Source organism: Pecten maximus, chromosome 2 (genome assembly GCF_902652985.1).
Source record: "Pecten maximus chromosome 2, xPecMax1.1, whole genome shotgun sequence".
Classification (NCBI taxonomy): domain Eukaryota; kingdom Metazoa; phylum Mollusca; class Bivalvia; order Pectinida; family Pectinidae; genus Pecten; species Pecten maximus.
This window is the reverse complement of record NC_047016.1, coordinates 35,966,199-35,989,815: the sequence shown is the minus strand read 5'-3', so window position 1 is coordinate 35,989,815 and position 23,617 is coordinate 35,966,199. Positions and strand designations below refer to the sequence as shown.

The following is a 23,617-nucleotide window of genomic DNA, read 5'->3' as shown; positions in this document are numbered from 1 at the left end:
TATGTAAATGGAAAACACGTTTTCCGGTCTTTTAACTTTTTTTCTCTGTATATTTATATCTTCTTAAGGTAATTCCAAGGAAAGGGTAGGATTTATTTTATGACAAACCTTCGCATAAAGTAGAATAATACCATATATTGGTATTTTCCCTCTTATATGCACACACATTATTATTTTGTAAGGAGAATTCAATATTGTAGGTTGGTATCTAATACCCCTTGTGAAATAATCAGGAACTGTTGCAAAGAAATTCCAATCCTGTCCTATTGTGTAAATTCGATGTAATTCAATGTAATTCACATCCTCTTTGACATTTCGAAAAAATGATAACCCGGGGTGTCGTAAGAACAGATAATAGACTGACAAATCTTACCTGAATCACGGAGTACATACATGTAAGCTGATTATACTAGGAGACAAAGAAATCAACAGTACCGCGCATCATGGTGTAAGCTGATGATGCTTGGGAGAGGGACACAGCTATGTAATCTGCTACGGCGTTGAATATTAGCCAACGACCGTGTACGTGTAAAACACGTGAGGAAGCTGATGTACGTGACAGATATACATTGTCATGTCAGAGTTAAAGGTCAAACATATTTCCTTACTACAGACCCGTGTTATAATTGTGAGATAAGTGTATCTTCTGCTAGGTTCACACAGGTGAGTGAAGCTACATAGTGCAAGTTAACTATGAATTCTCAACCTTGGACTAATTTCGGAGATTATAGATCGCGTGCATTTTTTTTTTTTCTGAACTTTTATTGTTTATTGTTTATGATTGATGTGTACTGAATCGTGACTACGGTAGGTTAAGATCACAGTCGTAGGTTTAGTGCTCAGCCAGTGTAACAATTTATATATATACACACACACATATATATATACTAAGATGACATTGTGAACACCGTGTGGTTATCGGGTTACCTGTAACGTACAGGTAGAGACGTCCAATGTGTATGTGTGTATGTACATCGTCTTCCGTTACAGATTACACGATCAGCTGATCGCCAGGGACGTTCGGTCTTCTCCAAACGTGATTACACGTAAGTAATACATTAATCTTGTCTTGTACTCTATTGTCATGTAACGCCGTGCTTTCCACAAAAATAACGCATTTGTACGCCGTCATCATGAAACTATAATCATTACGTTTGAATACGTTCCCGATATATATATATTGATAGTTGCCATTATAAGCTAAGTCCATTACAATTAATAAATCTGGCCAATTAACATATCCCAAAAAATTCAATTTGTATATGAAGAATAACATTGCATGCTTATGTGTCTATAAATAGTAATTATAATGTAAAGAATATTGTTGGGAAAGAAACCTTCTGTGTTTACAGACTCATAATATCCCTTTGTACTACCTGCCCGATAGCTAGCTATTCACAATACCGATCTATAGGTAAAAGTTTTCAGGTACTATACTACAAAAAACTACCCTGACTGATTTTTAACAAAACGTGTATGCTAGGTTTCGATGTAGCTAAAAATAACTTGTTTACTTGTACTGCCAATGTCCTGTCACATCCATGTGCAATCAACCATGTAGTAGTATAAGTAAATATTCATTCGATCCCGTCCAAATGAAAAAGAACAAACTTACATTTAAGCGAACCTTCACAAAGCCAATCGTGTCGAGATGCATTAACATACACTCTCATACAAAATGTGACTGAATTTAATACCAGCGAAGTATCGGGATAAGCTCTGTTTTTTAATCAATGAACTTCCGCATATCATAATCATTTTTGGATTTCAAGCGTGACGTTATTTTTTTTTATGTAGTGATTAAATGCAGGAGCAGCGAAGCGTATGTACACTTAGGTGTGAAGTCTATGATATTGAAATCAAATCGACAGCTGTTTGTGACTACGATATAATCTAATGTATACCGAGATAGTAAATAGTGTACGGCTAAGCTTTAAAACTTCGTCAAAATGTACGAGAGTCTATAGGCCCCCTCGGCCCGATTGAGAACCAGTCCGCTACGGACGGCGTATTCTTCACTTGCCACTTGAAGATGTACTCTCTGTCGACCGTACCGGAATGGACCCAGGCAACGACAAGATTATATAATGCGGCATAATCTGTGACTGGCTTTTTATTTATCTCCGACTAGGAATTTCGGTACTGTCATTGTCTTTATATTCTAATAAGACATAATAACAATCCACCCACGCAAGGTTTTCCTGTATTTATTAGTCTTCAAACACACAAGGCGGATTACTTCATATACATATATCGCTATTCTTGAATTGAATCGAAAAGTTCGAAAGGATTTTTTATAAGAAAACAATGTAGGTTTCAATGGCCGAATATGAATAATTTAAGGAGAGTTCCCAAACCCATAGATGTCAACGTTTGATTTAGATTGTCTGCGATTCGGAAAGTAAGGGACATTCGTAAAGGTCAAGGAGCGCGCGAGTTTATAATTGTTCCTGAGACAAATGACATGGCGTGGTAAGGTTGGGTTGTTAGGATTTCTAGCTTTCGGTCAGCTCAGGAACAGACGGTAAAAATCGACATAATTCAATGTACAATAAAGACAATAACAGGAATATAGGGGTATATGTTGGATGTGTGATGATCGTTTAATATTCGATGTTTGATTAAACCCGAAGCATTGGGTTGTGTCCACCTCCTGTCTCCATAAAATGGGTTAAGGGATTGGGTGGAAGGCTTAGCTACATTCGGTCTGAGAGAGGGTTACACGCATGAAATAAACCCCACAAGACATGGAGTTAAATACACAAATGTACGAACTCGGTTGTTCTTAGAGACGGAACAGCTAACGACTGGGCAGTAAATTGCATATTCAAAGTTTGTTGTTTGTTACACGGCACAATAAATGTAGAGGGCAGTATATAGGCGACATTTACATTGCCGAGACGTCCTTCCTCATCATGAGTAAGGTGTTTTATGGTATCTCCCCCCGGGGCACAGTAAGCTGCCATTTGTAAACTAGATTACGGTTCTTAACCCTGGTCAACTATTGTTAGTAAACAACATTAACCTACTTAACCCTAGTAAACAATATTCATCAACTCCTAGAGTGGCTATTTCATTTTAAATACTCACTAAATTAAAAAAAAAAAACAGTGTTGGCCTATCGCCAACATGCTTTTAATTTAACTACGAACAATTTGCAAATACATGTATACTGGATTCACATTGTCAAGATGTATACTAAACATATCAATTAAATAACTAAATATTACATAATGATTTTTTATCAGAACCAAATTTTGTCAGTCTAATTACACAGTGAGTTAATGATATACAGAAATATAGCAAACAAGGTTATGTATATTAACTTATCACAGTCTTACTGATTAACCTAACACAGTCCTACTAATTAACTTAACACAGTCTTACTGATTAACCTAACACAGTCCTACTAATTAACTTAACACAGTCCCACTAATTAACTTAACTCAGTCCTACTGATTAAATTAACACAGTCCTACTAATTAACTTACCACAGTCCTACTAATTAACTTAACACAGTCCTACTTATTAACTTACCACAGTCCTACTAATTAAATAAACACAGTCCTACTAATTAACCTAACACAGTCCTACTAATTAACTCAACACAGTCCTACTAATTAACTATTTTACTACTCGGTAGATATTATGAGAGTTTTATATGTAAAATCTATACTATTTGTCAGTATTAACAATGACAAAGGAAATGTGTGGGTTTCCTCGTTATTGAGAAATAACACAGAGCCCAGAACTATACAATATACTTTCCTTAGACGGCCGTGGTTCGATTTCCCGATAGGACAGGAAAATGTATGGGGTCACCTGTCCGACCACGTGGATTTTGCTTGCGTTCTTTCATTATGATATCTTAAACATACTTTCATAACCACAGTTAACGAAACACACATAATTCCAAACTCCATTTCATATCGTATCAGACAACTAGGTTATGTCTCTCTTGACTGGCACCACGCTGGTCAGTACAGATAAAATTCTCAATTGGCCTGGTACTTTAAACTTAAAATATACTCTGTATTTCGTCTGTTAAAGAAAGTTGTGTCACTGTCCTGGAACAGTCTCTTCAGCTGTTAATAAAAAAATCGGATATACATTTTTTTTTGTCTCTGAGGCTCAGTTTTCCCCTTGACACAGTAGCATTATGATTTACAACACCCGTTCTAGGTACTTCTGTGCTAAAGGGTAACACCACCATCTAAAATAAACTTCGGTGTCTTTCCTACCATACCTTAATATGGCCATCCAGTCCCCATTTGTGTTCCAGTATCAATAGATATATATGGCTTAACCAAGACCTATAGTTATGACATCACTTATAGCTACCGTACTCCAAATATGAAAATGTTCGGTACGTGGAATGAATGTAATTAGAGTTTTAATAACTTATCCATTGGTATTTGCTCAACATATCTTAACTCTGAACAATGATTGCTCATTTAGCGCGGTATGATAACGTTTTTGAAATTTTATTTTTCATCGTTTTAGTCGTCGATTAAGTAAATAATGCTATTAGATAACATATTATTCGGGTGTACAAGGCTTTTGATATTACAGTATTTCACGACATTATAACAATGGCTGGCTTCTTCAGAATTTAGGCATGCGTAATCGTGTCTGCTTCATTTAATTCATAACTAACTACCATACAAACGGTTTGTGGATCAGATGTAAGTCACGACTCTGTTAAACATCTAATCGACCTTTGGTTCCTAGTAAATTTTGGTTTGGTTTGGTTTATTTTGTTTAACAGCTAAGGTCATTTAAGGACGGCCTCCCGAGCGTGCGACATGCATGCGTGTGGTGAGTGCGTATGTGTGTTTTGGGATTCCTAGTAAAGGATTTGGTATACATATATAATAACCAAGGTAAGGTTTCCCTTCATCCTTATATAGGTTGTGAGAAATTCAAAAAATATGCTACAAACTATCATTTGGATATTGGAGAAGTTTTAAAACGGTTGGTAAATTAAATTTAACCAAATGATGTAGTGTTCGAAGATTACTTGGTGACTCTGTACCTGCCTCAATGATAACATCTTTGATTACAAACTTACATGTTCTAAGTGGAACCTGGCTTTTTTGTATAATTTACTAAAGACGACTAAATGGACCTCGGACTAGCCTGTCCGACATTTAACCGATCGTGATGTATGTTGTGGCTTGTATTTATCAGGGCTGCGCACAGTCTTGCACCAACCATCGGTAATAAAACTCTTTTGATCAAGTTAATTGTAACAGCTAATAACAAGTCGTTCATATTTCCTACATTCCTCATTTTTCTCTGTAAGACAATCATTGTCAAAATGACAGGCAGTTGATCATTACAGTGTCTGTGAACTGTCTTGCACCAACCATCTATCGTCTTAACTGGACATATTTGTAAAGCATTGCTAACTCCATAAAAACGTTATCTTCCTCCATATCCTTAAGGGGCATCTAAACAGCAAATCCAGTCAAAACATTGATATTTTACAGGCCTATAAATCCCTATTATGGTGCAATGTCACAGAAGTAACATGATGAACTTTTAGTATGTATCATGGCAAACCGTGGGACTTGCTGTTGACATGCAATTTGTTAAGCTGTTTGTAAATTTCAACAAAACGTAAGAAAAATGCATGTTTCAGGGGGACATAATTAACTCATTTGTATCCCATATATTACACAAACTTGCCATGTCGTTTCGCTCCCAAGTGTCTAAAGCACAAAATAGGAGCATTGGTTTGACCAGCTTTGACGTTATTATATGTATAAACGCTGTTTTTATTTTGACCTTGAATTGTAAATGGCGGTCGTGAATGATATCACACAAATACGGCATATAAGGAGGTATTTAAAACATCAAAAATGCTCTTATTAGACAATATAAAGTATTCTTGAAGTGGCAAGAAGACTACTTTTATGAAAAAATGTTCAACCGTTGAGTTTGGGGTAAAATATGCCTATTTCTGGAAAAGGCTGCAAACTCACCAGTTTAACAAATTGACTTTAAAATGTCCTTCTTACTATGATGAGATGTCTTAAATGTTTGATATAGGAGTATTGTTATTAACTGAAATGCCCCCCTTTAAGCCATATTTGTGTAAAATTATTCACAGCCGCCATTTGCATTCCAAGGTCAAAACAAAATAAGTGTTTATACGTACATACAGTTAAATCCGGTCAAACAAATGCTCCTACCCTGTGCTATAGACACTTGTGAACTTAACAGCTTGGCTATTTTTCAGGTTTGGTCATTTGCGTGACTTAGAATTATTCCATGCTACATCTTACCACAAAGTTACTCTATAGAAGAAACTGGTAGCATATATAGCAATTTATTGGTGATTGTAAGAAGCTACATGTCCAAACAAACATTTTGGTATATTCATGACATTTTTTGTGCAAATCTTTAGGTATTTATTCGTGTTTGAAATTCAACATTATTCTGCTATATAGATGACCCTTAAGGTATCGATTTCCGTTTTTTTATATATATAAATCACTGGTGTCGTTTGTTAAATATTTATAAAAATATAAGTAGATCGTCATTGATACACGTAATTATCTTCTTATTCAGTTGTTTAAAATTTATACAAAATCTTTTTTCCTGTCTTTTTTATTAAACTATTACAACAGACAAACCCCTGGGTGATGTAGATCTGCTAACAAATAGCTTCACAATCGTAACTCCTCGTCATTTTCTTCGAAAATACGTTCGCAGACAGAGGCGAGGTGTTCCGATTGATAGCATCAAGCATTTCACTGATGACATTATCTTTTTCTGCCCTTCGTTATGTCTGTCCAGTAAGGTCTCATTTTAATAGGAGTATGTGTTCCTGTGCATGGTTTCATTTCCCAGTGTTTTTTTCTGCTTGAATCTGAATAAGTTTTTCCAAAGAGACCTGATACTGGGTAATAATGTCTGTAATGACAATTGGATGTTTTGCAGTTCAATTTCAATTTCAAAACATTTTATTGACACATAAGGACAATAGGATTGGACAGCAGGCAAAGCCTATATAAGTCCTCTCCCAAAACAGTAACATACACAATGGTACAAACATGGACATAATAAAACACATTACATATTACAATCTCAATGCTTAACAAAGAGACATCTCCATTAGATTAGTATTAATTTTGTTTTATGAAAGGAATACTCTAACCTTTTTAAATAGGTAAGACAATATTTAAAGCAAAAAGACAGAATAGGCATTTATTTCCTTATTGAATAAATTTTAACAAACTGTATGGAATAAACATCTGATGATATTGAATTTCCTTATCCCAACAGATACAGGCCACATAGTCCAAAAAATGTTTTGCAGTTACTTGGTTTAGTTTGGTTTGGTTTAGCATTTGTTAATATCATTTAACGTCTTTTAAGGACGGACTCTCCTGTATGCGAGACACATGTGTGGTGAATGTGTGTGTTTTTGGAGGCAGCGTTATGTTCGTATTGTCCCCTTCCTTGTGGTAGTTGGAACCATTGCCGACTTTAAAGTGCTCCTCGCTGAAGCATACTGCCGAAGACACCGAACAGGTTGTCCTGCCCGGTCAAATTGTACTGACAATGGGCTAACCAGTCGTCCCACTCCCACAAATGCTGAGCGTTAAGCAGGAGAAGCAACTGTCTCTGCCTGAGGACAGAAACCAAATAATTCCTCACAGGGGCAAAAAGTGATGCAGCGTCAACGGAGACATTAGGAAGAACAAAGTTGCTGAAAAAAGGACTCCAAATTTAGTCGACTCTTACGAGTACCATGTACAATTCTTATCTCTGATCCAAACACTTTAAATATCTTTTATCTTCATGTGAGACCAACAGACACAACGTCTTGTTCAGGTTTAAAATGTACTTGAAACCTTTCCTTCGGTACATACTTTTTTTTAGTTTTTTTTTATTGGCGTTGTTAACAATTCTATCTGACAGTGCTCGACCATAACCTCATATTGGACATTCTGTTGCTTACTTTACAGTGTCAGAACTCCTTTTTTATCTTTAAATTTCTGTTCATGTCTTAGACTACATATTTCTTAACGATGCGACACTATCTTGTCACGTGACTTTGCGTCTTATTCCTATAATGATCAACCTCAATCGGTTCGTACTTTTGATATCTCACGTGTGATTGTCACCAGTAACAAACTGTATTCATTTTTTCTATCTGGTAAAGTTGTGTTGTCCCGAGTTTTGTTGTAATTCTGTTGTTAACGGAGACGAACTCAGACTCTCCAAGTGTTTTCGATAAACGAAGAGTCACACTTTCTGTTGTGTCTGCTAAATGATAAAAGAATGTCTAGGTCCGAGTCCGCCTCCAAGTGGTGTACCACTTAATGATGACAGAAAGTACAGGTCCGAGTCCGCCTCCAAGTGGTGTACCACTTAATGATGACAGAAAGTACAGGTCCGAGTACGCCTCCCTGTGGTGTACAACTTAATGATGACAGAAAGTACAGGTCCGAGTACGCCTCCCTGTGGTGTACAACTTAATGATGACAGAAAGTACAGGTCCGAGTACGCCTCCCTGTGGTGTACAACTTAATGATGACAGAGCGTACAGGTCCGAGTACGCCTCCCTGTGGTGTACCACTTAATGATAACAGAAAGTACAGGTCCGGGTACGCCTCCCTGTGTTGTACAACTTAATGATGACAGAAAGTACAGGTCCGAGTACGCCTCCCTGTAGTGTACAAGTTAATGATGACAGAAAGTACAGGTCTGAGTACGCCTCCCTGTAGTGTACACGTTAATGATGACAGAAAGTACAGGTCTGCGTACGCGTCCCTGTGGTGTACCGCTTAATGATGACAGAAAGTACAGGTCCGAGTACGCCTCCCTGTGGTGTACCGCTTAACGTTGACGCTCTTCTCTTCCGTGAAGTGCGTATGTGCTGTCAGTATTCAAAATATTGAACCACTCGCCTACAATAAATATCGATTGAAGACTTGTTGATCGTTGTGAAAACAAGCTATGTACTATGGACTATGATTTGCTCCATCAGAGCGATTCAATCTACATTCAAAACGGGTAATTAGCTACCGTATATTACTTTGATGTTAATTAGTTTTGCTTGAGGTCATCAAGAAAAATATTAAAATATTCATCGCAAGGATAGACTTGGTACATACAGATCGCCCTTGTGTAAGTAGAACTGCAGTTTGTTCAACATATAGAGTGTCCATAGTGCAAGGTAAGATCCGTGTGGATGTTCATGATGCATATATAGGACAAGGACAATTTTTGAGAAAGAATCAGTTTGATATTTGAATTAGTGTATGTTTGCAATGCAATGGAAAGGTTCAGCCCTGTTTGTGCAGCTTTAATTTCGCCTGTGGATGCAACACACATCATGGTGACAATGTGGTCATATCTAATTACTATAGGCATGCTGTATATGGTAGGATAATGTGTGAACAAATGGACTTGTATTGTAAGAACTGTCCAAAATTTAAGGCAAACTTATTGGAGGTAAAATCCTTGCTATAACATACATTTATCTTATTATTACAAAATTAAGTTATGACTTTATTGTAGTAGGAATGTCATCGTTTGAAACCTTATCAATATATCATTATTTTGTATTTTTTGTGTATTTCATTTTGTAAAGCTTACATCGTTGCCAACAAATGCAGGAATAAGTAGAGTTAAATTGTACTATCATATAGAAGATTTGGAATGTGCCCCGCCGTAGTGTACCGAGTCACCTGATTTCGTCCGGTCAACCAGATATCGGGAAAACTAACAGCATGGTTATGGATCAATCGTTGAAATGCTTGGCTCAACCGATATAACCGAAATTAGTATTTTCAAAATAATTTTCTGGAAGGCAACATAATCAAAATAATAGTTACATTTGCTTTTTTATTCGTATCTATATATACGATAGGATTGGTTTCATCCAATCTAATTAAAATTAGATTTGTAATTTCCCCTTCTCTACGATAATCTACGATACACTACAATACAATTTTAATTAGATTGAGTTTTCATGATTTCATGGTTACATACAAACACATTATCATTATGTACATTGCAACATATCATTGTATATTGTTTGATGAATACATGCATGAATGTGATACACATTATACGAAATTTATTCTGGGACCGTTAAAGACACCCATTCATCTTTGATTTTGAAGAGTTATGACCAGATATTTAATCACTTCAAAATGAAAAGACTTTCTGACATAGGGTAGACTATATTTAAACCACTTCGGTAAACATTTCTCCCAGTTTGGACATTTGACGTTACATTTTTTGACCGACCTTGCTCTTGAAATGAAATGCCTTACCTTTCAGTTTTTGTAGTCGGAATCGACAGGTGGTCACGAACATTATATGTACATGTATATAGATGGTACAGTGTATTGTAGTAGGTAGATCAATGAGTGCCGGATGCATGTTGAAGCGCGTGTATCTGTATGATGGGGTATTGATCAGGTGACCAGGTGTGCGTGGTGCAGATTATACATTGTCACTTACTCTGAGGCCGCTAATGATGTAGTGATAATGTATGACAGTTACATATTAAATTTCCAGCCTCGTCATCGGTTACAGTGTTCTACTAATTGAAATGGTATATCTTTCTACATATGGTTTCAGACAGGACTCCAACATACCCATGGTTTCTAAGGAATCTATCTGTGCCGGATCTGCTGCGTGCTTGCAAGGTCACGCTGAGACTATGACCCCAGATACTCAAACACGCCGGACAAAGTGACATGAATATGGCGGTAGAGAAAAGTGAAGTTGGTGACTCGCCTTCCACGATATTGCAGATCAACCCTGTTGCGCCACTCCTGTGCAAGGACGAACAGACGTCCAACCATGAGTTACCCAGTGTGACGGACAACGTTCCACCTCCTGATGGAGGATGGGGGTGGTTCGTTGTCCTTGGGAGTTTTCTGGCTCATCTTATCATAGGTTAGTAAATGCTACTTATGCTCTGAATCATTTTACTGATTTTGTGTACATCAACATAGCTTCCTACATAGATACTGTATTGTATATAACGAAGACTTTAAACCAGCAGATAACTTGTAAAGGGAACGCACATGTACTACAACCCGACAGTCGGCGAAGGTCACAAAGCCAGACTAATACAAGTCCTTAATATGTAGCTATGTATGAATAGTCACACTTTTCCAGTAAAATTTCATAATGCTACGTTGTAAATAAAAACAGTGCAAAGAGAAGGTTGAAGTTCTGGAATATCGGCCTGCTCACAGCTGTCGCGGCTATAAAGACTGGATTAGCATTACTGTAGAGTATGAGCTTATCAAGTGACTTAGATTGAAATCAAAATACACGACAACGGTACATTAAACGCTTGTATGCGATTTATGTCCTCTTATTATCTCGGTGGCGTGTCCCAGTCCACCCCGTATAAATCAGTGGTATGTCCCTGTCACCCCGTATAAATCAGTGGTATGTCCCTGTCACCCCGTATAAATCAGTGGTATGTCCCTGTCACCCCGTATAAATCAGTGGTATGTCCCAGTCCGCCCCATATAAATCAGTGGTATGTCCCTGTCACCCCGTATAAATCAATGGTATGTCCCTGTCAACCCATATAAATCAGTGGTATGTCCCTGTCAACCCGTATAAAGCAAAGCCGTGTCCCTGTCAACTCATATAAATCAGTGACATGTCCCTGTCAACAACTCTAAACCAGAGGTCTGTCCCTGTAGGCACATAAAAACCAGTGACACATCTCTGTCGTTCTCACATAAACCAGTGACATGTCCCTGCCGACCCTAAACACCAATGATATGTCACTATCAACTACTATAAACCAGTGGTATGTCCCTGTCATCCCCACATCGACAAGTGGTATGTCCCTGTCATCCCCACATAAACCAGTGGTATGTCCCTGTCATTCTCACATAAAACCAGTGGTATTCCCCTGTCATCCCCACATAAACCAATGATATGTCCCTGTCATCCCCATATAAACCAGTAACATGTCCCTGCCAACCTTATGTTAACCAATGGTATGTCCCTGTCATTCTCACATCAGACCTTTGGTTTGTCCCTGCCAACCCCACATACAATATTGTTTGTTCCGTCCAGCCCCACGGGTATGCCGCTTGTAACCCTTTATAAAGCAGTGATATGTCCCAGTCAACTCCCCGTTTTAAATCTTGGTACCTATTCCCTCAGTTATAATAATTCTAATGATTGGGCCATATCAACCCCCCAATACACATATTGCTAGGTATTGTCAGTGTTATATTTCGCGGATACAGGGTAGTGTGCCTTTGACTCTCTACATATATAACGTGCATGTATCCTCATGTTCGTGTCCCTGGCTTTATTTTATGATTTGCAATGACTTGTACCCCCGATATTGATAATATCCTCATCGCCACCTGTTGCCACGTGGTAACCATGGTGATAAGTGGGCATTTAAACTCAGCAGCTCCATATCGTATTGTCATGTGGATAGAATAAATAAAAATGTGGCGTGTCGTTCTTAGAAACTGAACACTGTTGCGAAATGGCGGTGATGGCCTAATTCAATGTTTTAAGCTTTTGATTTACGCGTATCCTCAACTGATGAAATTAAACCCAATGACTTATTCGGACTAGTGCCCGGATGTCTGTGGGTTGTATCATTGTTTGGTAGTTGTCCATCTCGATACTCCAGGGTAAACGTTCACTTCCGTTCGTATCCCTGGGGTATGTCATGAAAAAATAAATAAAAGAACAAATTAATATCGATATCGCCGTACCGTTATATTGACTGGTTTTGAATTTGGTGGTCACTGTACTGTGATCTTCGAAGACAAACAGAAAAAAACACATATGAAGAGCGATTGATCAGGTTGGTTTTTCTGATATTAATCAAATAGCTAGCCAAGTGCCTTCGACTTTGCCATTTCATATTCCAAGGGTGCTGATAGCACAAGTGAGCGGAAGCCCAGGAATATCGTGGATTAGTAGATGTCTAACGTATATCACTCTACAGATATTGAATGTCGACGTCAGAATATCTGATACCATATTGCCTTAATAATGTCACAGTAAAGTAGTCTAAACTCGATCCGCCATCAATCTTACACGACGAAATTCTTTGGTCAGGTTTATCAATTAATATGTTGGTTATTTTTTAAGATACTGAAATTGGCTAACGGTAATATTCCGGATTTGGTGTATTCCGTGTGGTTCCGTGTGGCTGCTGTGTTTGCGTTTGATTTCCAAATTATCATCCATTATTCAGGAGGCTTCATGCGATCTGGAGGCGTGATATTCATTGAACTTGAGCACAAATTCCACCAATCAGCGTCGGATACTGCCTGGGCTGTGTCCCTACACACTAGTCTTCGTCTTTTATTCGGTGAGTTGTAACGCGATTCATAGGGAAGTGAAATCACTCGGGTGGAACTTACTTAAATATTGATAAATGTTGATTAGAAATTAAACATGACGTCACGTGTTAAATTATTACTATTCCTAGCTGAATGTGTGTAAGAAGGAATTTCATTGTGGCATAAACGAATGATGTGTGCCTTCATTGATTATAGAGACAAACGTATTTTAAATTCTTCCTGTTATTGCGGATAATTAAAGATATTGAACATCTTTGGGGGTCAGTTGTTGAAACCGATATGAAATAATTTCCCTTCCTTACATATGGACAAGTATTATAAGACCTTTCAATAGTATTTTCTTGTGAAAGTAAATACCCTATGTTGTATAAATGACCATTTGAGGACACTTAAACTACATATGTAATAGTTCAAATGGAGAATTCGGTTAAACTCGTATGACACGATTCCTATATTTGATAACAGTTTAAAACAAATCATATCCGAAGCAACATTGAGTGAGGACCCAACGTGATACGAAAGTAGAGTGTTGCCTTCTGTTGAGATGGGATCTGTTTGCCACGAATCCTCTTGAGACAGGGGAATGATACGTGTGTGTTTATATCAGCGCAATGATATACGCCGCTTCATATAATGCACAATATGTAAAACACGCGTTATTGTTATTTAGAACGTTAATGATGATTTATCAGATATCTGTTTATCTGTAGGTCCCCTGGCCAGCATGCTGTGTAACCGTTTTTCCTGCCGGACGGTGACGATCATGGGAAGTCTCGTGTCAGCAATCTCTGTCCTCATCAGTGCTTTTGTTTCTAACCTGTTCGTCTTATACTTAACAAATGGACTTCTACTAGGTATGTATTCATTGTTTCATCTTTTACAACATTTTAGCTTCCTTTAAATCCTCTAAATGATATGATTATTATATTGTTAAATGCAATGCAATACATGTAAATCCATGTAAACATAATTAAAATTGATTTTCCCGTGTAACCTTAAGTAAGGTCGATGCTTACTACCATCATATCATATTGTCCCCGGCCTGAATTTCGCTGTCGTATATAGGAAAAACTTCGATGCCGTAATTATGATCTAGCATAAACGTGATTAAAAGTTACATGTTATATCGACTATCGATTACGAGAGACTTGTAAATATGGACGTTAGCTGTGTTGTATCACAAACGTTTACCGTGTCATAGCCCGACCAGAATGGCTTGTCGTGTTAAGTTTGATAACGATATTGATTACAGACGAGTCAATATTCATATAGGGAGGGGGGCTAGGTTAATTATAAAGGTATGTCATGATGTGACAGATTAAATAATGTACAATTCGTTTACATTGGACATTTGTGTTGTACATGACATGAGAGAGTAAAGTCGTGAAAGTAAAGGTTACGATGCTATGGGTTCGAATACCACGGGAAATATTTCCCATTAGAGTGATTAATTATTTTCTAAGTGTTGTTTTGTGTTTGTGTTTTCTTTTAATTCTATATTCCATTTTTAATTTATATATTTTGTTTAAAAGACCTGTAGATGTTTCGCTGTTGTCTCTCATGTTATAATGCATATTTTCATATTTGATGCATTTTGTCCGACCGTATCAATCTTACATGATTACGGCCCAGTTACTGGATACACTGGATATATATTTGCATATTCCATGAAAAGCTCAACGCAACGGGGCATTCTGGTCGGATTCGTATAATAGCAACACCATTTCATAACGTAACTATATCATTATGACACATTACGTTTCATAAATCGAAACGCTACGTTAATTAACAATGCTGTTACCCGGTTCCCAGCAATCAGGAATCGTATGATACGATTTAGAAGATATAAAGTCATTAAATATTACGTATTATATATTATATATTGCATATTGCAGTATCACCAACTCACTAATTAAATATTCTTCCTACCCACTGTCCCGCCCGCCCCTCTCTTTATATATTTAAGCATTGATGTCATTTATTTTAGTTTCATCGGGGTATGAAACAAATTTTGTTTGCAAACTGTATGAATCTGCGTATCACCGCTTATAATTAATTTTGATAAGAAAATGATTTTCTAATTTAAAACATGTTTTATGTACAATTTTACTGGTTATAAATGGGATTCTTTTTCTCAAATCAATACGCAACGTCAATTGTCGTATTGTGACGTCACATTTTTCGCGCAATCCTCGGAATTTCTTTCATATTATATATTGCAGTATCACCAACTCACTAACTAAAGATTCGCCCGCCCCCTCTCTATATATAAAAAAATATGGTTTAAACTGACGCATGTATGAGTTGTATGGGTTGTAAAACAACTTATACAATATCTTTGTTTACAGGTATAGGCCAGGCTCTGATATATACCACATCCGTCGCCATTGTTGGTCTGTATTTCCACGCGCGGAGAGGCACGGCCGTTGGAATTGCCAATGCAGGAGTTGGAGCAGGAACATTTTTATTTCCGCCTCTGATTGAGATTATGTTTAACCAGTATGGTTTTATGGGTACATTCCTCATAGTGGCAGGTCTGTTCCTTAATGGTGTGGTGTGTGGCGCCCTCTACCGGCCCATCAAAGCTGAAGACGAAGATTTAGTGGTTGAATACAGGTATGTATATGCCAATGTTCCAAAAACACATTTTAACATTTTTTCATTACTTACCCCAAAATTGGAAATCTGAGGAGATATTAGCATTTTGCCTGCTGGACTATTTTTTTTACATTTTAAACTATGTAACTAAATTGAATTTTTTGGGGTCAATAAGTCATTAAAGTAGGATTTTCAAGGTGTCGTTTTGAAACATATATCAATCAACGGTTAGCTAGCTAGTAAAGTGCTGTTTTCACAAAATAGTCAATTTTCCAAAGTCAAGGTCAATGTGATAGCTGCATTGCTTTTTATACTCTCTGTTATTTAATTTCTCCTGTCAATATGTTTATCACATATGCTTTTAACAATAATGTATGAGACATTTGACGAATATCCCTAGTAACTTTAATGGCATATTCAGGATCACCGATATATACTCTCTACTGATTACCGTATAACGGTTGGTCCACAGATTCCTAAATACTTCTTTTCATGAACCATCATATTTTCATTTCTTCTATATTTCTGTAGAGTCCTATAAATATAAGTTCATTCGATCATAGTCAAGGCACATTCCGAATCTGTGCACTATAACAGAAAAAAGAATCAACACTATAGCATACACCATACTCTATTTTTATTAACATTGACCGGTCGCACAGGAATTCACATATATTAGTTCTATCATTAAGCTTATTTAAAGCTGACACTGATTGAAAGTACTTATTTGAAATATACACGCAAAATTTACATCGCTATTGAACAAGGAGACCCGCTTATACCTTAGCATTTTAATGAAATCTTAAATCCTCAATTTTCGCCGTTGGTTTTTCTTTTAATCCATTTTAAGAGTTAACCTGAAATATATACAAATTTCTCTCTTTTTCTTTGCAAATACAGTGCATCAGTAGTATAACTGCTAACATGTGAATGTACAAAGGATGTCCTTTTGTTGTTATTAGTGAACCGAGCCATGATGGCCACAATGTAACGAATGAGAATGGTAGCTTGATCCTGGTTCACTTCTCGCGAGATGATCTGCGTGCACTATCCCACTCCAGTTTGTGCTATGACATAAACATATTAGGAAGCCTTCAACATCTCAACAAAGCAGCAAAACTAAACGTTGTTCAGTTGCCCAGTGGGCCTCCGGGCTCTCCCTACGGATATGGCAGGGAAAGAGCAGATAGCGAGTCCTGCCGTCCGCGATCAAAGCATTTGCTGGGATCGGATTTTGACATGAGAAATGAGCGAATAAGATCCGGAAGTGATGTTACACCTATTAAAAAGCAGGCATTTATCAACAGCATGCATGCCAGATCGGCAATGTTGCATGTTGAAGAGGTAAAACAATTGGAAAAAGAATCTATATCAGAACCGGAATCAGAGGAGCAAACGGAATCAGATGTAGATAAAAATAAAATACTCGATCTGTCTCCTTTAAAGAACATCCGGTTTGCTACACTTGGAGTGGGTATAGGACTATTAACGTTGTCATTTCAGTCTTCATTTGTATTTCTGCCCCCGCTTGTGCTACAAAGAGGAATGTCAGAGAGCCAGGGGGCTTTTCTAGTCTCTATAACGGGTGCTATGGAAACATTTGGCAGTGTGTCGTCTGGGTTTTTGGTTGACCTTGACATTGTGCGACCACACCGCCTCACCATTTACAACGCTGCTATGGTGTTACTCGGTTTGCTGACATTGGTGATGCCCTTCCTCGATTTTTTTGTCCTTCTCGCGTTTGTGTGCGGTGTGTATGGGTGTGTGCTAGGTATGTGTCTAGCGCAGAAGGCAACTCTCGTTGTGGACATTACAGGGATCGACAATCTCGTAAGCTCTTTTGGAATTCTCGTCTGTTTTCAGGGTATTGGTACCCTCATAGGACCGCCCCTTGCAGGTAATATTCTGTTTTAACCCTATTCCGACGTACAGGGGTAAGAAACTAGCGGGTAGATTACACTGTGTTATTGACTGTATATTCACAATATAACACAATTCTTAATATCCGATTTTCACGATGATTCAAGTATGTATGGATAAACATACTCGCTGGTACAAGTTCATGTTTGATCCGGTTAGGGGTCAGAATAAGGTCACTACTTTCTATGTAAATATACTTCATTTCCTGTCTTATTGTTATCGCACGTCACAGTCAGTATCTCTTTGAGTTTGTTTTTCACGTTTATATGTCAAATACAAAAACACTGTTTTATAATGATAACATCGACTGTCATTTCAAATAACGATGGTACTAATATTGTCTCTGATGCTTTGTTTTTTATTTCCATTACTTAATGACATACATTTGTACGTGTAAATTGAAAGACACAACTCTGAGTATATGATTTACAGTCAAACTTCATCATCTCGAGTTTTGTTTAGTTTGTCCTGTGATGGGAGATACGACCTCCCTTTCAATATTTTAACATTTGTTTAAATCTATATTAAGTTTCCATCCTATTTCTTTGACAATAAAACTTTTATGATAGGATGTTAATTGATTTATTTTGTTACGTTACAGGCGCTATAAAAGACATTACGGGTAGGCACCAGGACGGATTTCTAGTGGGAGGCGCCATCTTGATATGTGCTGGTTTCATTCAGGCTGGAGGTCTTCTCTACCATCGCCTCTCTCGAACTACAAAAGATGCATAGGCATCACACGTCTCCAATACGACAGGAGCCTCGAGTTCATCTCTCTGTTGCAGACGCAGAAACTTCAATTCTATAAGTATTGTCCTAAAAGTGGCTAAGTATCAAGCAAAGAGGTTGTTGATGTAAAGGACACATAGGTATGCGATGATGCCAGACGACAAAAAAGAGTGATTTTGCTTTAATTTTAACAAAGTATTTCATCGATATTGACGACAATGCAAATTCCAGGTCGAGATTGTCAAAATTGTCGGTAATGCTAAAATACAGATATACATCCACATGTTTGCGAGAGAATAAGATGCTCGAGAAACGTCAATGGCGGAAATGTTAGTCTTACTGACTCACGTTTACGTATTGAACTCTTGGGCTATATTCATTCTGCGAGCAACTTCATATTGAGTACATTAGCGAACGTAATCCGTCACGGCAGCTTCAAAACTTACATTCCATCCTTAGTCTTCTACAAGTGTCCGGCAATGCAGTCCATAGTTAAATACATTAATTATATTTAGAATCCCAATACAATATCGAGATTAATAAATGAATTCAAACTCTAGTTACCAATTTAGGTTTGGGTTTGATTATTAAAATGATAACATAGTAGTGCTTGATATAAACAGCAATGTCTTTATATTATAACTGGCGTCCATTCTCTAAATCTAAACCTCATGCTGTCATTTGACTCGTCATTTAAACTTCTTTTGTACTTTATATTCCTGCGTCAAGACCAATTTCTCTTGCTTGATAATATACTAGTCACGAGAATTCATTTAAATAACTGAAGAACACTTTGAGCGAATCTAAATAACATTAAGAATATGTATACAAGTTCCGTAAACATAACGTATCAAAAGGTTGTAGTTTAGGGTGACCATGTCATATTAAATGGGTTTGTTATACGACTACTGTGACCTTGAATGTAGATCAACTTTATTCATTTACGTGTGAAATGTATCTTATTGAGGGACATGTCATTGCTTTGTGAAATATGTGTGATGAAGTGTAAAAAACACAAGATTACCCGTGTATGGTAGATTGTGTGGAGATGATTGATGTGAAGAATGGATATATTCACTGCTAATACGCTCAATTCTGCAGTTATGTCACTTTATCGAAAACATGAGTGTACCATTGTATGAAATGAGTGTAATGTTGTATGAAATGAGTGTAATGTATGAAATGAGTGTACTATTGTTTGAAATTGTGTACTGTTGTATGAAATGAGTGTACTACTGTATGAAATGAGTGTACTATTGTATGAAATGAGTGTACTATTGTATGAAATGAGTGTACTATTGCATGAAATGAGTGTACTATTGTATGAAATGAGTGTATTGTTGTATGAAATGAGTGCTTTATTGTTTGAAATGAATATACTTTGGTATGAAATGAGTGTACTGTTGTATGAAATTTGTATCGAGACACAGTCTTGTCGCATACATTTTGTTACATAAATATGTACATACATTTTTACATCAAATACATACATATATTACTTATCTACCATCTACTACATCAATATGCTACGCATTAAATGCAATGTTTCTTTTATATTGATAAACATAATTTAGTTATTTCAGTAAGTATTTTGCCTTTGCTTATGTAAGCAGTTGTCACGCGATGAAGACGTGACAGTCTATTATACTTGTTGTTGGCTGTTTAGATAACTGATAACATATTCGTATGCACGCGTGTAGCCTCATACATACATGCATACTGCTGCTCACTCTTAAATTTGCAATACCTGGCAGAGAGAGTGATGCATTATAATTAACCAATGTATTGATATTCCAATAACACCATCACAAACTAGGACCGCCTTTATGATTATTCTTAACTTAAGGAAATTTCCCCAATTAACTAAATCTTAGGAAAGACTTAAGAATATTAAAAATAATGCCTTAAGATTTTTCTCATAAAAATACTTAAGTTAATGGTAATGAGACCTGGACCTGAGATATTAAAAACAAAACACGATATTTTTTCTGCCAATTCAACAACCTATGAAAGTCATACGCGAACGCCTAATATGCACTTCTATATATCTTAGAATTATCTAATCATGCGTATAGAGTATTTTGTATACCCTTCGTATGTGATATGATTTTTTTGTACATTAAGCTTTCACGAAAGCAGGATATTTGACGTTTCTCTGTTCCGTCTTGCTACCACTATCTCTTCGTTATTTATTATATCAGCGGTCTATTTAATGGCAGAATTTGGTGAAACAGCAAAGGTTTGTTTACATTTTACAAGTGCGAATATCGGTGTAATCGGTCAAAGCTCTGGGTCAATTTACCAACATAAATCTCTTATGATCATTCTAGGTACCTTGTCTATTGACATTAGTTGATGATATTTCAAAGGCATATTTACTTTTACAGATCTTGGGTAAGCTCAAATAGCAGCAAGATCGGTCAAGGTCACTACTACCGAAAATCATTTATCGCGTTTTATCGGTGTCATCATTACTAGTAAATATAATTTCGCATTGTCGCTCTCACATTGATTAGTTTATTCCAGATATTAACAAGAGGTCGCTTTATCAATTGGTATACAATTCATTCTTGCTTGTAACATTAAATCCTTATATCTTGTTCTTTGCATATCCATTTAATAATCGGTAAAGCGCACTATGCAATACACATGCCTATGTTTCATAATCTAATATGATAAGGAGTATATACTATTCAGTTAATTAGTCATGCTGTAAGAATGAATGTATCTGATAAGCATGATGTCAAAAACAACCAGACATAACGTTCATATGTATAATTAGCTTGCTGTTTAAAGTCATCTTTACAATTCTCAGACAACACCGTTGTCTGTCGATGACAACCATGTCCATGCAGTATGAATGGCTATTCACCAATCGTACTTTAGGAAAGTGCTGCCATGGACCCACACCATTAATGCTAACGGCTATTTTTGCAATCGTTTGATTTGTTAAGTATCTGACCATCTCAGTGGAATGTTCATGTCACAGTGTAAATAATTGGAAATCATCAAATATGTGTATGACAGTGTCGAAGGGCATTGATTAATAAGTAAACACATGGTATCATGCATGTAATTTAGAAATGATGCTGTCAAATATCAAACAAATGAAGTATTAACCTGTATTCTTTCCAGAGACAAGGTGAAAAAATCATGAACATCATTCCAAGCTAATGAGATTATACTCGTTTTCTGTTAGAAGTATTTGAACCCGATCATGTTTACCATTTATTGGACTGAAACATAACTTAATACTTATATTTCTGCTTGATTTTAACAATATCTAATATTCATATTCGTTATTCATCTTAGAACTAGATCACCAGTAAGCAGAATTAAGACCATATTTTAACTGTTTCCATTGTTATGATTATGGCGTAACAGCTACATATTCATTTTTATGTATTTATATTTATATATGAATATATCCTTGATAAATCAACTGGTCAGCTTACTTTTGCAATTAAGAAAAATGAAATATGAAAGATAAGTCGTGTGTGGAGACGTCTTAAACGAAGTGCAATTTTCATTATTGAATAACCAAAAACGCAAATGCCAATGTTTATATGGTCTTTGAGATAATTAATGAATGGATATGTATGATGTCGGCTTCATAACCTGAATGCACATTCCCAAGTGCCAATGTACATGTCACAAAGTGCCAATGTATTCTAAACCAGAATGAATGGTAAAGGTAACATAAGCCTCACAATTCCTGATTAATAAGAAGCATTCCACCAGATTGTGAGGAAAGGTGAAAGGTATGCCACGGTTATTGCTTATCCAGAGTTGCAAGATTCATTTTATAAAGTAAACACGTTTATAATTAGCACCCTGCACCATTAAAAAGGATTCACTATAGTCAACATTCCGAAATTTGGTCTGTAGTTGTGTATTACTTCTCAGGGGTCACACCACTTCCTTGTTTATGCATTTTATAAGAACCCTGTGGTATTATAAGACATTTCCTGTTTTGCGTAGATGGCCCACTTCTCCGTCTAGGACGTCATCAGCGTTTGTAATATCCCCACCGGGATCCAACATTTTATATGGTAACCCAGTGTTTCAATTTAGTTTTGATATCCCCGAAAAGACGTTTTCTTTCCAGCAATGAAAAATCTTAAATATGAAACCTTTTAAAGTCTGCCAGGCATATATACCTTTCAACACATGCATTCGTTGAAAACTTACTTTCTAGAAGTATTTGTATTCAACAATTATATCAACGTCTATGCCAAACAGAAGTCTGAGTCTGTGTATGTGGTTTGGCTACGTAAATATCGGAGACGTCTGATAATATGCGTATTTTTCAATAAAATTTATGTTAGTATCCAGATTTCAATATAAATAGTTTGACACAAAAATAATAATACATTTGTATACATATTTATGAAGAACAGATATCATGTGTTCGACGAGAAATAAAATATATCTCTGTTGATGATTGTTGTTATTTTTCGTTTATGGTAATGCGTATATTTCAGTTTTCATATTTAAAGATGGATTTTAAATACAACTGTATATGTCTTTTGTACAATCATTTATATTAGCTGTATGGCTAAGCTGCTGGTAGATTTTATTTTTTTAGTCCCCAAGGTTTGCTTCAAGTCTGCATACAACGTTACATTTCATACGTATAGTGGTACACGTTCAGAATACATTATGTATATATACACTTAGATTAATTTATAACAATACCTCATCCAAAATTATCACAGATTATAAACCACGACCACCCCACATCAGTTTCAGTCTATTTTAATTTGCTTAACCTTCCGTCTGTATTTCCATACCTTTACACAATAGTTCCAGCAGGACAAAACCGCTTTATGATGTTTTCTGAGTAATTAGTATCTGTCTTTATATATACTGTTTATAGATAATGTGAAAATGAATTCCTTACTTCCTTTCGAGGAAAATAGAAAAAGCACCCACCCTCCCAAACCCAGATAAAAGAGATTTAAAAAACAACAACAATACATTTCCGCATTTACCTTCATATACTTCTTGAGGCAGACTGGTGTTTTAAC

The 23,617-nt window shown here is 36.5% G+C and overlaps 1 protein-coding gene across 2 annotated transcripts; it reads left to right on the top strand.

Annotated features, from left to right (window-relative positions):
- Positions 1-394: 394 nt before the first annotated feature.
- On the top strand, positions 395-23,029 carry LOC117321918 (monocarboxylate transporter 12-like). 2 transcript variants are annotated; one of them, XM_033876543.1, is made up of 8 exons: positions 398-663; positions 991-1,046; positions 10,609-10,929; positions 13,229-13,345; positions 14,048-14,191; positions 15,686-15,953; positions 16,898-17,832; positions 18,457-23,029. In XM_033876543.1, exons 3-8 carry the CDS (start codon positions 10,728-10,730, stop codon positions 18,588-18,590), a joined length of 1,800 nt encoding a protein of 599 aa, XP_033732434.1. In that variant the 5' UTR covers positions 398-663; positions 991-1,046; positions 10,609-10,727; the 3' UTR covers positions 18,591-23,029. The 2 variants fall into 2 exon arrangements, with proteins under 2 accessions (XP_033732435.1, XP_033732434.1); XM_033876544.1 differs by having other exon boundaries at positions 395-663; positions 16,898-18,573.
- The last annotated feature ends 588 nt before the right edge of the window (positions 23,030-23,617 follow it).

What these genes read in the sequence shown, in the direction of transcription:
- LOC117321918 (XM_033876543.1), top strand. Translation starts at nt 10,728, where the DNA reads ATGAATATGGCGGTAGAGAAAAGTGAAGTTGGTGACTCGCCTTCCACG. An exon ending in GATTTAGTGGTTGAATACAG is followed by an intron (nt 15,954 to 16,897) that starts GTATGTATATGC and finishes TGTTGTTATTAG; the next exon opens with TGAACCGAGCCATGATGGCC. An exon ending in CATAGGACCGCCCCTTGCAG is followed by an intron (nt 17,833 to 18,456) that starts GTAATATTCTGT and finishes GTTACGTTACAG; the next exon opens with GCGCTATAAAAGACATTACG.